At 68.8% G+C, this 13,918-nt stretch overlaps 3 protein-coding genes across 3 annotated transcripts; all 3 read left to right on the top strand.

Moving 5' to 3' along the window:
• The first annotated feature begins 380 nt into the window (after positions 1–380).
• CPXM1 (carboxypeptidase X, M14 family member 1) lies at positions 381–8,116 on the top strand. Its single transcript, XM_074587056.1, has 14 exons — positions 381–1,117; positions 1,564–1,671; positions 2,536–2,645; positions 3,057–3,196; positions 3,262–3,346; positions 4,412–4,562; positions 4,745–4,833; positions 4,998–5,121; positions 5,366–5,562; positions 5,656–5,835; positions 6,053–6,350; positions 6,432–6,571; positions 7,040–7,142; positions 7,665–8,116. Exons 1-14 carry the CDS (start codon positions 457–459, stop codon positions 7,919–7,921), a joined length of 2,643 nt encoding a protein of 880 aa, XP_074443157.1. The 5' UTR covers positions 381–456; the 3' UTR covers positions 7,922–8,116.
• Positions 8,117–8,491: 375 nt separating this feature from the next.
• On the top strand, positions 8,492–10,660 carry LOC141743905 (putative N-acetyltransferase camello). The gene is made up of 2 exons (XM_074588950.1): positions 8,492–8,533; positions 9,461–10,660. The coding sequence occupies exon 2, from the start codon at positions 9,469–9,471 to the stop codon at positions 10,135–10,137; it is 669 nt and encodes a 222-aa protein (XP_074445051.1). The 5' UTR covers positions 8,492–8,533; positions 9,461–9,468; the 3' UTR covers positions 10,138–10,660.
• Positions 10,661–11,372: 712 nt separating this feature from the next.
• LOC141743282 (N-acetyltransferase 8-like) lies at positions 11,373–13,896 on the top strand. Its single transcript, XM_074587055.1, has 2 exons — positions 11,373–11,505; positions 12,907–13,896. Exon 2 carries the CDS (start codon positions 12,920–12,922, stop codon positions 13,604–13,606), a length of 687 nt encoding a protein of 228 aa, XP_074443156.1. The 5' UTR covers positions 11,373–11,505; positions 12,907–12,919; the 3' UTR covers positions 13,607–13,896.
• Positions 13,897–13,918: the final 22 nt, after the last annotated feature.

Here is a 13,918-nt window from a genome sequence, read left to right as displayed (position 1 = left end):
GTACAAGGACCGCTGGGTGAGCAGGCTGGACGCGGTGTCCCCTGTTCGAAGGGGCTCTCGGGGGAGCTGGTCACAGGCGGGGGACAGTTTTACCCAACACCCCCGGGCAGCCCAGCGGGACCCCTGCCCTGCCACCCTGCCCGGCCCGAAGGCGCTTTTCCTGTCGGGGGGGGCAGCGACGTGCTCAGCGGGAAAGTAGAGGGGCCGCGAGGGTGGGAGCCCACCCGGGGCCGCGGGGGTGTGGGAGCGTGCGTGACCGGCCGGGCTCCACCACGGCCCCGAGCGACCGGTGCCGCCCCCCCCGCCTTCCCCCGGGGGTCCCGTCCAGGCGGGAGCGGGCGGGGGGCGGGGGCGGGGAGGGGCGGCGAGAGCGGCGGGGGAGGGCCGGGGCAGGCTGGGCCGGGGCAGGCAGCGCCGGGCAGGCAGGGCCGGGGGCTGCTCCGCTCCGCCGCGGCCATGCTGGGGTTCCCCCTCGCCCTGATGCTGCTGCTGCTGCTGCTCTCCCCCCCGCCGCCGCCCGCTTGGGCGGCGCCCCCCGGCAAGCCCCTACGTCCCCGGGGGCTGGCGGCCGCCCCCACCGAGCCCGTCCGCCCCGGAGCCACGCAGACGGGCACCCCCGGGGGCGCCGCGGGGGCTGCCCCAAAAGGCACGGCGGCGGACCCCCCGAGAGGCACGGCACCGAGCCCCCCCCCAACCGCGGCGGGCCCCCCCAAAAGCACCGCGACGGCCCCCCCTAAAGGCACCGGGGCGGCCCCCTCGAGAGGCACGGCACCGAGGCCCCCCCCAACCACGGCGGGCCCCTCCAAAGGCACCAGGGCGGTCCCCCCGAGAGGTACCGCAGCGACCCCCCGGAAGAGCACCACGACGGGCCCCCCCAAAGGCACCGGCACGACCTCTCCGAGAGGCACGGCAGCGACCCCCCCGAAGGGCACTACGTCGGGCCCCCCCAAAGGTACCGGGGCGACCCCCCCGAAGGGCACCGGAGCGAGCACCTCAAAAAGCACCACGGCCACCCCCCCAAAAAGCGCGGCGGGGGGGACCCCGGGCAGCGCAGCCCCCTCCAGCTCCGCCCCCCCCGAGCGCGGGCGGCTGAAGGAGGGGGGCCCCGGGGCCAAAGGTAGGAGCCGCCGGGGGGGGCGGGGGGCTGCTCGGGGCGGGTAGGGGTGTGCGAGTGTGTGTGAGCACACCCGTGTGTGTACAAGCGTGTGTGTGTGTGTGTGTGTGTGTGTGAGCACACGGCTGGGTGTGCAGGGATGTGTGTGCACAAGTGTGTGTGTGTGTAGGGGAGTGGTTTAAAGTGTGTGTGCACAAGGGTGCGTGTGCGCACATGCGTGTGTGGGGTGTGTGTGTGTGTGTGTGTGTGTGTGTGTGTGTGTGCTGGGGGCCGGGCACACCTCCGGGGCAGTGCCGCAGCCCATGTAGACTGAGGGGGTGCCCCAGGGTGCCCCCATGAGTGTTAGGGACTGTGTGTGGGTGTGCATATGTGTGGGCAGTGATGGGATGCATGGGTGCGTGGGTCCCTGAGGACCCCACCACCCCGGGGGTCCCTTTGCCCCTCTTCAGCCCCGGCACCCAGGAAGAAGCTGGTGCGGGTTAAAGTGGTAAAGAAGAAAGTGGTGAAGAAGAAGCCGAAGGCTCCGGGCAAGGACACAGCTGCTCCACAGGAGCCTCGTACGTATGCTCAGCGCCGGGGGACAGGGCAGAGGGTCCTGGGGGGGCTGCATGGGCACACATGCATGTGTACACACCTCCACGCCATGCACACACCTCCACAGTGTGCACCCACATTGGGTGCTCGGTGCAGGGGTGCACACCCACACACCTCGGCACATGCACCCACACATGTGGGGAGCAGCTCCAGCCCTTCCCCTGTGCTCCGGGGGGGTCACCGACACCACCCATGCCAGGCACATGCCATCACACGCATGGTCTCCGTGCTGTCACACAATGCACACCCTGGACACGCACAACCGGCAACACTGCGACGGCACAGAAACAGCCCCCTGCAAACTGTGCGCACGCATGCACGCACACACGCATGTGTGGACACACACCCATCCTGCAGTGGGGATGCTGGCAGGGCTCCCCTGCCCCCCCCACGCCCCCACTCTCCCCCCTGCCCCTCTGCGTGACGGGGAGCGGGGTTTGCATGACGCAGAGTGGGGTTTGCGTGACGCAGAGTGGGGTTTGCACGACATGGAGCAGGGTTTGCCCTGGCTGCGGTCGTGGCCGTGGCTGCAGAGCCCGGCTGCATTCCTGCTCCAGGAGCTGGAGCTTGGGGTCTCGCCTGTGTGTTCCGCTCCGGCCCCACAAAGCCTGGGAGTGGGGCCAGGGGGGGTGGCAGGCACGGAGCCAGCACAGGCGGGCTGCTGAGCCTCACTGAGCAGGCACATGGCACGGGACCTGCCAGGCATTGCCCCTGGGCACATGGGGAGGGACACAGAGCGGGGACAGCCCTGGGGAGGGATCCCTGTGTGGGGGCAGCTGTGCACGGGGGTCTCTGAGCGAGCCCGGCCCCCTCTGCTTTGCCCCCAGTGTGTCCCCCGCTGGGGCTGGAGTCCCTGCGGGTGCTGGACTCCCAGCTCCGATCCTCCAGTGACAAGCGCTACGGCCTGGGCGCCCACCGCGGGCGCCTCAACATCCAGGTAGGACACGCAGCGTGTGCGTGGCATGTGCATGGCATGGCGTGTGTGGCATGTTTGCGTGGCTTGTGGCATGCGCATGGCATGTGCCTACTGTGTGTGTGGCATGTAGATGGCGTGTGGATGGCACACATGTAGCAGGGGCTCTTCCACAGGGACCCCTCCAGCCTCACCACGGCCGGTGGGAGCCAGATCTGCCAGCACCACCGGACCCACCTCCATGTTGGATGGGGGGACCCTGCCACCGCCCCTTGAAGGGTCCCGTTAAACTTGGGACTTGGTCCCCCAGCCAAGTGGTGCCATGCAGCTGGATGCACAGGGGTGGCGCGGGGCTGGGGACACATGGGCAGTGGGGACATGCCCCAAGCAGGGCCCTGCATCCCCCTCCTGTCCCTGACACTCCCCCCACCGCAGTCAGGGCTGTACGACGGGGACTTCTACGACGGCGGCTGGTGCGCGGGGCAGGAGGACACGGAGCAGTGGCTAGAGGTGGATGCCCGGCGGCTCACCAACTTCACCGGCGTCATCACACAGGGGCTCAACTCCATCTGGACGTAAGGCGTCCCCCGGGGGGCTGGGTGGGGGACTGGGACCCCCGCTGACCCTCTCCCCCACGCAGGTACGACTGGGTGACATCCTACAAAGTTCAGGTCAGCAACGACACTCACACATGGCAGCCGTGCCGCAACGGCACCGAGGAGGCGGTAGGTGCCCCCATGGGGAGCAGCCCCGGGCAGGGTTGGTGGGAGCAGGGATCCCCCCCAGGACCCCCCAGCCTGGCCGGCTCCCCAAGCAGAGCGAGGGCATGGGGGGGTTAACTGTGCCGGGGGGGGTTAACCGTGCTGGGACCCAGCTCTGTTGCCTTTGGCCTCTCCACCCGTGAGCATCCTCCAGTACTTCCCCCCTTGGGCACCAGGCACAAAGGCTGCTTGTCCCCGGCTGCCGCTCCGGCCGCCTGCCAGGCCCCCCCGGTGCACGCGTGTGAGCATGGCGGGGGCACACGCGGCACACGGCCGGCAGTGCCCGAAGGCGAACACGGCAGCCTGGTGCTCGGGTGTGCGCCTCTGGGTGCTGCCCATGCAGGGACAAGCGTGTGGGAGTTGACAGGGGGGTGTGCGAGCCCCCGCGGCGTGGGCACGCCTGTGTTCAGGGAGGCGTCAGATATAGGGGCTGCCAGAGCCGGCCACGTTGCTCCCACAGCCAGGGACCAGCGGTCGGGGTCCCCATGCCAGGGCTGTGCCGGGGTGGGTTTGGGGGTTCCTGTGGCAGGGCTGGGGAAGGGAGGTGTTTGGGGGTCCCTTTGCGAGGTCTGTGCCAGTGGCTGCATTGGGGTCCCCGTGCCAGGGCTATGCCAGTGGCCCCTTTGGGGGTTGCCATGCCAAGGCTGTGCCAGGGGTGGGTTTGGTGTCCCTGTGCTCATTCCTGGGTACCATGCGGGGGTACCCTCCCCTCTGGGTGCTGGGGTGATGGGGTTGGGGGTGCAGAGCGGCACGGGCGCCCCAGGCCCTGTGGCACCACTGGGGCTCCGGTTCGTCGGTTGTTCGTCAGTGGTGCCGGGCTTGGGGCACCACCCGCCGCAGCCGTTTGTCTGCTCCTCATTAGGGGCTGGAGAGGGGCCAGGGGAGGCCAGGGCTGGACATGGCTGCGGCGCTTGTAACCCTTTGGGCCCTGGCAGGTGGCTCTGCTGCAGCTCCCCATCCTCACAGCCCCCAGCCAGGTCCACCCCCGGCACAGGGACCCACAGGGGCTGCATCCATCCCTCCCTCCAGGTCTTCCCCGGGAACAAGGACCCCGAGACGCCAGTGCTCAACCTGTTGCCCTCACCGGTGGTGGCACGCTACCTGCGCATCAACCCCCAGACCTGGTTCCAGAACGGCACCATCTGCCTGCGGGCAGAGGTCCTGGGCTGCCCGCTGCCAGGTGGGTGCCCGCTGCCTTCTGCCTGCTGCCCGCCACCCCTCAACCCGACCTGCAAGCATCTGGGATGGGCACGCTCTGCCAGGGCTGTCCCCAGAGTTGGGGTCTGGGCTGTTCCCACTTCGTAAAGGATCTCTGACTGTGTCCCTCCCTTGTCCCCTTGGTGCCCGCCCGGCTCCTCGCAGACCCAAACAACATCTACGCTTGGGACAGCCAGCCCCTGCCCACCGACAAGCTGGATTTCCGCCATCACAACTACAAGGAGATGAGAAAGGTGCCTGCCCTGCCACACCAGCATGGGGCAGGGGGGCTCCACACCCCCTTGGGCGCAGCACAGTGTGGGGCAATGGCAGTCTCTGCACCTCTGGGGGCACCCTGGCATGGGGCAGGGCTCCAGGTGCTCCTGGACCCTGACCCAGAGCTTTGTGCCCTCCCCAGCTGATGAAGCGAGTGAACGACGAGTGCCCTGACATCACCCGCGTCTACAGCATCGGGAAGAGTTACCTGGGCCTGAAGATGTATGTCATGGAGATCTCCGACAACCCCGGGCAGCACGAAGTGGGTAGGTACCCTGCGGCTGCGGGGGAGGGAGGGGAGGTGACAGCTGGGAACACCCAGGCTGGTACAGGATGGGGACAGCATGGACGGGGATGCCCAGGATGGTGCAGGATGGGGATGGTGTGGCCAGGGATGCCCAGGCTGGTACAGGATGGGGACGGGATGACCAGGGATGCCCAGGCTGGCATGAGGTATAGAGGACCAGAGCGGCCGAGGCCCCCCCCTCCCCTGTGTACTGTGCCTGGCAGGAGAGCCAGAGTTCCGCTACGTGGCGGGGATGCACGGCAATGAGGTGCTGGGCCGGGAGCTGCTGCTCAACCTGATGGAGTACCTGTGCCGGGAGTTTCGGCTGGGCAACCCCCGCGTGGTGCAGCTGGTCACTGAGACTCGCATCCACCTCCTGCCCTCCATGAACCCCGACGGCTACGAGACCGCCTACAAGCTGGTAGGGTAGGGCTGCCCAGTCCCAGGGTGCTGAGCACCGACCCGCCATGGGGCCGTTCTAGCGCTGGTCCCCGGTGACCCTGTCCCCCGACAGGGCTCGGAGCTGTCAGGTTGGGCCATGGGCCGCTGGACCTACGAGGGCATCGACCTCAACCACAACTTCGCCGACCTCAACACAGCGCTGTGGGATGCTGAGGACAACGACCTGGTGCCCCATGAGTTCCCCAACCACTACATCCCCATCCCTGAGTACTACACCTTTGCCAATGCCACGGTGAGCACACCATGGGCACCCTGAAACCCACCCCTCCTCCTGACACAGTGCACCTGGGTGATGCCCACCCATGGGGGGGCTGCGCCAGGGACGGACCCATGAGGTCTCATCCATGCACCCTGAGGAGAGGACGATGGGAGCCTTTCCCCCAGCCCAGCGGGAGTTTCACCACCAGGACCGACCACGGTCCCCTCTGACACAGTGTCCCCCTACCCAGGTGGCCCCCGAGACGCGGGCGGTGATCGACTGGATGCAGCGGTACCCCTTTGTGCTGAGCGCCAACCTGCATGGGGGGGAGCTGGTGGTCACCTACCCCTTCGACATGACCCGCACCTACTGGAAGGCGCAGGAGCTGACCCCCACCGCCGACGACGGGGTCTTCCGCTGGCTGGCCACTGTCTACGCCACCTCCAACCTGGCCATGGCCAGCGAGGAGCGGCGCCTCTGCCACTACGATGACTTCATCCGCTTTGGCAACATCATCAACGGGGCCAACTGGCACACGGTGCCCGGCAGTGAGTGGGAGGGCCGGGATGGGGTGAGGGGGGTAGCCAGGGACCCCCCCTGACACTCTCCCCACACTGCATCCTGCGCAGGCATGAACGACTTCAGCTACCTGCACACCAACTGCTTCGAGATCACGGTGGAGCTCTCCTGCGACAAGTTCCCGCACGCCTCCGAGCTGCCGGCCGAGTGGGAGAACAACCGGGAGTCCCTGCTGCTCTACATGGAGCAGGTCGGGGACGGGGACCCCCTTGGGTGGCTCCGTGGTCCTGTGGGGGGGGAAAACACTGGGGGGTGCTGCAAGGGACGTGGGCACCAAGGGGTCAGGGTTTCGGCAGAGGCCAAGCAGATTGCAGCAGTGGCTCAGGGGTCCCAAAACACCCCTAAAGCTCCACGTCCCCCCTCCATGTCCCCGACAGGCATAGCGCATGGGCTCGGCATGCGTGTGGCAAGTGCACATGCGTGGGGTGTGTGCGCTCCCTGCACGGGTTTGTGTGTGCAAGACGCGTGTGCCTGGTGTGCCGGTGCCGCCTGTAGCACACCTGTGCAGTGGGTGTGCGCCACCCGCTGCGTGTGCCGTGACACCATGTGCCATACCAGGGGCTGGGCACACACAGCACCACGTGTGTGTGTGTGTGTGCACATGTGTGCCCCTTGCACGCCTGCCCCGCTGACACCTGCTCTGGCCCGTGGTCCCCAGGTGCACCGTGGGATTAAGGGGGTGGTTCGGGACAGAGACACGGAGCAGGGCATTGCCAACGCCATCATCTCTGTGGACGGCATCAACCACGACGTCCGGACGGGTACAGTGGGACAGGGATGGGGATGGGAACGGGAATGGGATGGGATTGGGGATTGTGGATTGGGATGGGAATGGGATGAGGCTGGGAATGGGGATGGGATGGGCACAGGAATGGGATTGGGGGTGGAGATGGGGAGGGGATGGGAATGGGGATGGGGTAGGGAGGGGATTGGGATAGGAATGGGATGAGGTTGGGAATGGGGATGGGATGGGGATGGGAAGGAGATGATGTTGGAACAGGGACAAGAATAGGATTGGGGATGTGAATGAGACAGGGATAGCAATGGGAAGGGGAATGGGATGGGGATGGGAAGAGGTTGGGAATAGGGATGTGGTAGGGACAGGAATAGGATTGGGGATGTGAATGGGGTGGGGCGGAGGATAGGATTGGGGATGGGGACGGGGATGGGGATGGGAACAGGGACGAGGAAGGGGAAGAGGGTGGGGATAAGGACAAGGCACGGGGCTGGGGCTGGGTGTGTGGCAGCGCCGATGCCCCACGGGCCCCACCCCGCTGCCGCAGCCTTCGACGGGGACTACTGGCGGCTGCTGAACCCGGGGGAGTACGAGGTGACGGCGCGGGCCGAGGGCTACGAGGCGGCCACGCAGCCGTGCCACGTCTCCTACGAGAACGTGCCCACTCCCTGCAGCTTTCGCCTGGCCCGGGCGCGGCGGCATCGGCTGCGGGGGCGGCTGCCCGCGGGCGGCCCCTTGCCCCCCGACCTGCGGCTGCGCCGCCAGCGCCTCCGCCGCCTGCGAGCCCACCGCCGCACACCGTGACCGGGGGTGCTGGTGGTGGTGGGGGGGGACGGGACGGCCCGGGGCCGCGGGCTCGGCGCGGGGACCGAGGGCTGGAGCCCGAGCCGGCGGCCGGCGGGACCGGGAAGGCGCGGGGGGGCCGGATCCGGAGCGGGAGCTCCCGGCGTCGCCGCTGTGCGGGACGCCTCTCAGTAAAGTTGGCTGTTGCTGCCCGTGCGCCTGCTGATGGGCCTCTGTCCGGGGACGGATCCCGCGGGGATGGGACCGGGATTGATCGTGCCCCGGCCCGGCACACCGGCAACGGCACCGGGGCGGATCCCGCCGCACGCCCCGCCCCGCCCCGCCCCGCCTGGGGACACAGCAAGTCCCGCCCCCTTACGTGGCCCCGCCTCTTACGTGGCCCCGCCCTCACCCTGCCGCTCAACGGCGGAGGCCACGCCCCCACGCTATGGCCACGCCTCCCTTAGGTCTAACCCACATGACCGGCTGTCCCGCCCGCTGGCGTCACACCGGGGACGCCTTTACTGGGAGCCGATTGGCTCGTGGCGGCGGGAAGGGCGTGCCCCCGAAAGGCGCGAGGGCCAATGGGCCGCGAGCCCTGTCAGCGTCAGGCGGGCGCTGGCGGCGGCGCGGGTGCGGGGCCGGGAGCGCGGGGCGTCGGGGGCACTGGCGGGGGGTCCAGCGTGGGGGGACGTGGGGTGCTGGGACCGTGGGGGCATTGGGGGGGGTCCAATGTGGGGGACCCGTCGGGTGCTGGGACCGTGGGGGGTCCGGGAGGAGTCCAAGGTGGGGGGTCCGGGAGGTGTTGAGACCATGGGGGGCTCCAGGGTGGGAGGTTCGTGGGGTGCTGGGACCGTGGGGGCATTGGGGGGAGTTCGGAGGGTGGGGGGCAAATGGGGTGTTGAGACCACGAAGGATGTGTGAGGAGTCCACGTGGGGGTTCCATGGAGTGCTGGGACAGGACTGTGAGGGGCCTGGGGGGGTCCAGAGTGGGGGGACGTGGGGTGCTGGGACCATGGAGGCATTGGGGGGGGGTCTGGATGGGGGGTCCGTGGGGTGGTGGGGGCATGAGGGAGTCTAGTGTGGGGAGGTCTGTGGGGTGCTGGGACCTTGGGGGCATTGGGGCTGTCCAGGGTGGGGGGGTCCATGGGGTGCTGGGACCATAGCGGGCCTGGGGGGAGTCCGGGTGGGGGGTCTGTGGGTGCTGGAACTGTGGTGTATTGGGGGGCATGCAGGGGGTGCTGGGACCATGAGGGGTCTGACAGGGGGGCTGAGGGGGCCCACGGGATGCGAGGGGGGCGGGCTTGTAGGGAGGTGTGTGGGGGTCACTCCCAGGTGTGATGGGGAAGGGTCCCTTGGGGGATGGAGGGGGACAGGACAGGCCCATGGGGTGCAAGGGGGTGTCTGTGGGATGGGGGGGGCTCTGCGGGGCTGGGGGCAGCTGCTTCCCTGCCTGCACTGTCCCGGCCCTGCAGGCAGTGGGACCCCCAAACCTGCCCCAGTGGCGGGGGACACCTGCTGGAGCTGAGCCCCGACACACACACACACTTCCCGCCCCAGCTGGCACCATGGTGGAGTACCGGATCCGGCCGTACTGCGAGGAGGACTACGAGACGGTGCGCGAGGTCTTCGCCACCGGCATGAGCGAGTACGCGCCGGCGCTGTGCCTGCATGTCCTGCGGCAGCCCTGGGCGCTGCTGGCGCTGGGCTGCACCTTCTGCCTGCTGCTAGCCAGTGCCCGCTCCCTGCTGCTGCCCGTCCTGGCCCTCACCCTGCTGCTGGCCCTGGCCCGGCACCTCCTGGGCTGCGCCTGGAGCACCTACATCGACCGCTGCCTCGGGGACGACCTGCGGGACATCGGGGCTGCCTACGCCGAGAGCGCCGGTGCCCAGTTCTGGGTGGCGGAGGCGGACGAGCGGGTGGTGGGCACGGTGGGCGTGCGGCCGGCCGACAATGGCGCTGACGGGGAGCTGGTGTTGAAGAGGATGTCGGTGCGGAAGGACTACCGAGGCTTGGGCATCGCCAAGGCGCTGGCCCGCACCGCGCTGGACTTTGCCCGGCAGCGTGGCTACCGGGCCGTGGTGCTCAACACCCTGATGCTGCAGCACGAGGCCCGGGCCCTCTACGAGCGCCTGGGCTTCCGCCAGCACCGCCGCTACGTCCTGCCCACCGCCTACGGCCGCCTGGCCAACTGCACCATCACCACCTACCGCTACGACCTGCCCGGCACACCCTGAGCCCCGCCACAGCGCCGGTGAGGGCGGCCGTCGTGCCCCGGCACCGGCATGGCCGCGCGGGCTGTGCTGTGGGATGCTGCTCTTGACCGTGCCTGCTGGACACGGCGCCGCCGTGGGGCGGTGGGTGCCGTGTTCCCAACCCCTGGCTGTGCCTTGCCATGGAGCCGTGTGGGCGTTGCTTCTCAGGGAGTGTGCTGCACGCCGGCACGGGGGTGACACGGGGGGTAGGGACCCTTGTGCCACATGCGGTGGGGGGGGGTCTGTGGGGCACAAGGGTGCCCTGCCCCATGGTGGGGTTCAGTCTCCGGGAGGGGGCCAGGCTGAGTCCTGCTTGGCCCTGATGCTACTGTGTCCCCTTGGGAGCATGTGGCTACCCGAGAGAGACCCCCGGCCATGTGTTGCCTCCCCCCAAGCCGTTCCCCCCCCCACCCTCCCTGGCTGCTCCGCAGTGCCTGCGGGTCAGGTGCTGCCCCTGCGTGGGGTGGAGAAATAAAGGACCGTCCGCAGCGCTGGGCTGGGTCGTTCTTCCCATGTCGGCACAGGGTCCTGGGGTGGCCACCCCAGCGGAATGATGGGGGTCCCCATCACCACGAGGAGCCCCATGGCATCCCCATGGAATGGGGATGCATGGGGCACTGTAAGACCACAGGGACACCCCTCCCACATTTTTCCCAAACCTGCTGTGCTGGTGGGGCTCCCCAGGGCAGGCGACAGTGGTCAGTTGGTTGCCAGCCAGTCCCCTGGGGCAAGGACACGCATTCCTGGGGGCTGGCCATCCCCAAGGGCTCCTTGTGCCCCCCACCTTGGACACCGGTGGCCTTCGCTTAAGGCATGAAAGGTGACTTGGCCATAAAACGAGCCCCAACCCCCTGGCAGGGAGCCTGGCAGCACCGGCCACCGCCGCTGCCTGCGGTTGGGTCCGGGCGAAGTCCCCCGGTGGGGCTGGTCTGAGTGGGTGCCATGGGGCTCAGCCCACCTGCAATAAGGGAGCTGGGGGTGGAGGGGGCTGGGGGCTGCAGCAGCCCTCGGGAGCTGGCAAAGGGGTTAAATATGCCTGGAAACCCCCCCTCCTCATCCCAGCGAGGCTTCCCCACCGCGGGGGTCCAGTGCCGAAGCATCTCCTCCATTTGGCGGGGATGGGGGACCCGGGCAGTGACGGGGGACGGGCTCTGCCCGTCCCCCGTCACTGCCCGGGACCCCCATCCCCGCACATGAATGAACCCCCCCGCTAATCACCCAGCCAAGGCTGTGCGTGACCCTATAACCTTCTCAGGGCTCGGTTTATGGCAGCATCCCGGCATCAGCGGGGGCGGCACTTCTCCTTCGGCGCCTGCGCTTGTCACGTCCCCGGAGCCGCCGTCAGCCCGGGTAAGGGCCGAGCTGGGGGGTACAGCCCGGTGCCGTCACCGGAGCACACACCACCGCCCGCCCCCCAGCCCCCCGCCAACCTCCCAAAGCTGGGCGACATCCCCGAAGGTTGCAGAACGATGGGCTGAACGGAGCCGGCATCTTTCTGCGACAGCGGTGGGAGCCACACGCACAGGCCAGCGCCGGGTCTGAGGGAAGCAAAGGGCCCCCCCACCCCCGTGCAGGGGGGGTTACCGGACCCCCAGGGCCTGGCGAGGGACCCCCCCATTTGCATTCGCTCAGAGGACCTGCACAGCCGCAGTCCCGGGTTTGGGGAGGAGCAGAGCTGGTAGCAGCAGGTGGGGGGGGAGGGACTGGGAGTTTGCCAAGGGGGGTGTGCGGGGTACCGGGACCCTGGCAGTTGGGGGGGGGTGAGGCCACGGTCCCCTTTAGCCCCCAGTGCAGACCCCCGCGGTGTTTTCGGCAGCTCAGGGCCCCCAACCCCTTCCCCGGGGCAGGGGGAGCCATCCCCACTCAGGCTCAACCCCCCCGCCACCTCCCCGTGATCCGGGGCACAAACCCACTGATTGTCCCGAGCAGCCCCCGGGGGGGGTCTGTGTCCATCATCTCCCTGTGTCCATCATCTCCCCCTCCATGTCCCTTTGCCCTGCTCCTCCCACGGCAGCACAGGGCAAAGGACAGGCACCCAGGCAGCCGCCCACCTCTGCCCGGGCTTTGTTGTGCCGTGGTTCCTGGGGAGCCAGCACCACCATTGGTGAGTGCCGGGGTCTTGGTGCTGCTCGGGGAGTCGGGGGGGGCAGGCAACCCCAGATCCTCCTGGTCCTCCTTTCACCCCCCTGCCCAGGTCCTGCTCCCCACTCCTGGGTGTCCCATGCTGAACCCGCTCCCTGCAGCCTGGGGCAGGGTGAGCGTCTCTGTGTCCCCATCATGGGGGAGACAGGAGCCCCCAGCCCGCTTCGCTCCTGCCCTTGTGGAGACTCCCATGTGGGACCACCCCCCTGGCATGGCTGCTGCTCCAGCCCTGGGGGAAGCAGGGAAAACCGGGATGAGACAGGTGATGCTTGGAGGGGTTCCTGGGATCCCCAAGGGGAAAAAGAGGGGTGGGAGGAGGCATGGGGCAGGGGGGTCAGGGCAGGAACCCCAAAAGGGGCCGGGGTTCCTGGGTGCCCACCCCAGGCAAGGCTGGTGCTGGGGATTTTTAGTGGGAAGAGGGTAATTATGCTGGTGGGGCGACGCAGAGCGCAGGCTGGTGCCCACAGGAGCTAACACAGCTGCACGGTGCTCAGGCAGCGATCCCTGCCTGTTTGCCAGTGCCATTCCAGCAACGGGGTCTGGGGATGCCCAGGGGTTCCGTGTCCAAGGCCGGCACTGCCCCGACACCCCAATTGTGCCGTACCACAGGTGCCAGCAGCCCATGGCGTCCTACCGCATCCGGCAGTACCGGGAGCAGGACTACGACGCCGTGCGGACCCTCTTCGCCCGCGGCATCTTGGAGCACGCGCCGGCCGGCTACCGCCACATCCTGCGCTCGGCACGGGCGCAGCTGGGGCTGCTGGTCCTCTTCGCAGCGGTGCGGGCAGCTGCCGGCTACTGGGTGCTGGGGCTGGCGGCCGTGGCCCTGGCACTGGCGGCCACCTGGCCCGTGGTCCGCTCCTTCAGCACCTCCTACGTGCAAGATGCGCTGTGCACCGACCTCTGCGACATCTCCACCAGCTACCTGCGGGCGCCCGACTCCTGCTTCTGGGTGGCGGAGGCTGGGGGGTCCGTGGTGGGCATGGTGGCCGTGGCACCGGCGCAGGATCCGGCTGAGAGAGGGGTGGCCCTAGAGCTGAAGAGAATGTCGGTCAGCAAGGACTACCGGGGCCGGGGCATCTCCAAAGCGCTCTGCGGGGAGGTGCTGCGCTTCGCCCGGGCGAGGGGCTACGGGGCGGTGGTCCTCTCCACCTCCATGGTGCAGGTGGCCGCCCAGCGGCTCTACGAGGGCCAGGGCTTCAAGAAGGTGGGCACCTTCAGCCCCTCGCTGCTCGGCAGCCTCCTCTGCTTCCAGATCTTCCACTACCGCTGCGACCTGCCCGGTGGCACCGCGGCCCCGCCACGCTAGGTGCTGCCACCGCACCCTGACGCCGCCGCGGCACGTCCCACCACATCCCCGGCGCACAAGGCGCCGGCTGCGTCACCCCTGGCCCCAGCCCGTGCCACGCCAGCCACCGCCGCGGCACCCCAAACCCTGGCCCCGGCATGTGGCACCCCCTCAGCCTTGTCACCGCCGTGGCACTCGCATGGGGTCGGCAGCTGGGGTGGGGGGAGGCCATGCCTGGCTGGGCTGCCAGGGCCCATCCCTAGTTTTCTAGAAATAAATATAGCGTCCTGCGGGAGAGCCGCCTGGGCTGTGTGTGTACGCGGGTCTGCCTGT

This window comes from Larus michahellis, chromosome 5 (genome assembly GCF_964199755.1).
Source record: "Larus michahellis chromosome 5, bLarMic1.1, whole genome shotgun sequence".
In the NCBI taxonomy this organism is placed as follows: Eukaryota; Metazoa; Chordata; class Aves; order Charadriiformes; family Laridae; genus Larus; species Larus michahellis.
Note: the sequence above shows the minus strand (reverse complement) of the source record. Positions and strands in the feature narration are given on the sequence as shown.

Bases quoted from the DNA above. Each gene is read 5' to 3' on its own strand.
- LOC141743282 (XM_074587055.1), top strand. From the start codon at position 12,920: ATGGCGTCCTACCGCATCCGGCAGTACCGGGAGCAGGACTACGACGCC.
- LOC141743905 (XM_074588950.1), top strand. From the start codon at position 9,469: ATGGTGGAGTACCGGATCCGGCCGTACTGCGAGGAGGACTACGAGACG.
- CPXM1 (XM_074587056.1), top strand. From the start codon at position 457: ATGCTGGGGTTCCCCCTCGCCCTGATGCTGCTGCTGCTGCTGCTCTCC. The intron at 3,197-3,261 runs GTAAGGCGTCCC...TCCCCCACGCAG, and splicing joins GGGCTCAACTCCATCTGGAC to GTACGACTGGGTGACATCCT. The intron at 6,572-7,039 runs GTCGGGGACGGG...CGTGGTCCCCAG, and splicing joins TGCTGCTCTACATGGAGCAG to GTGCACCGTGGGATTAAGGG.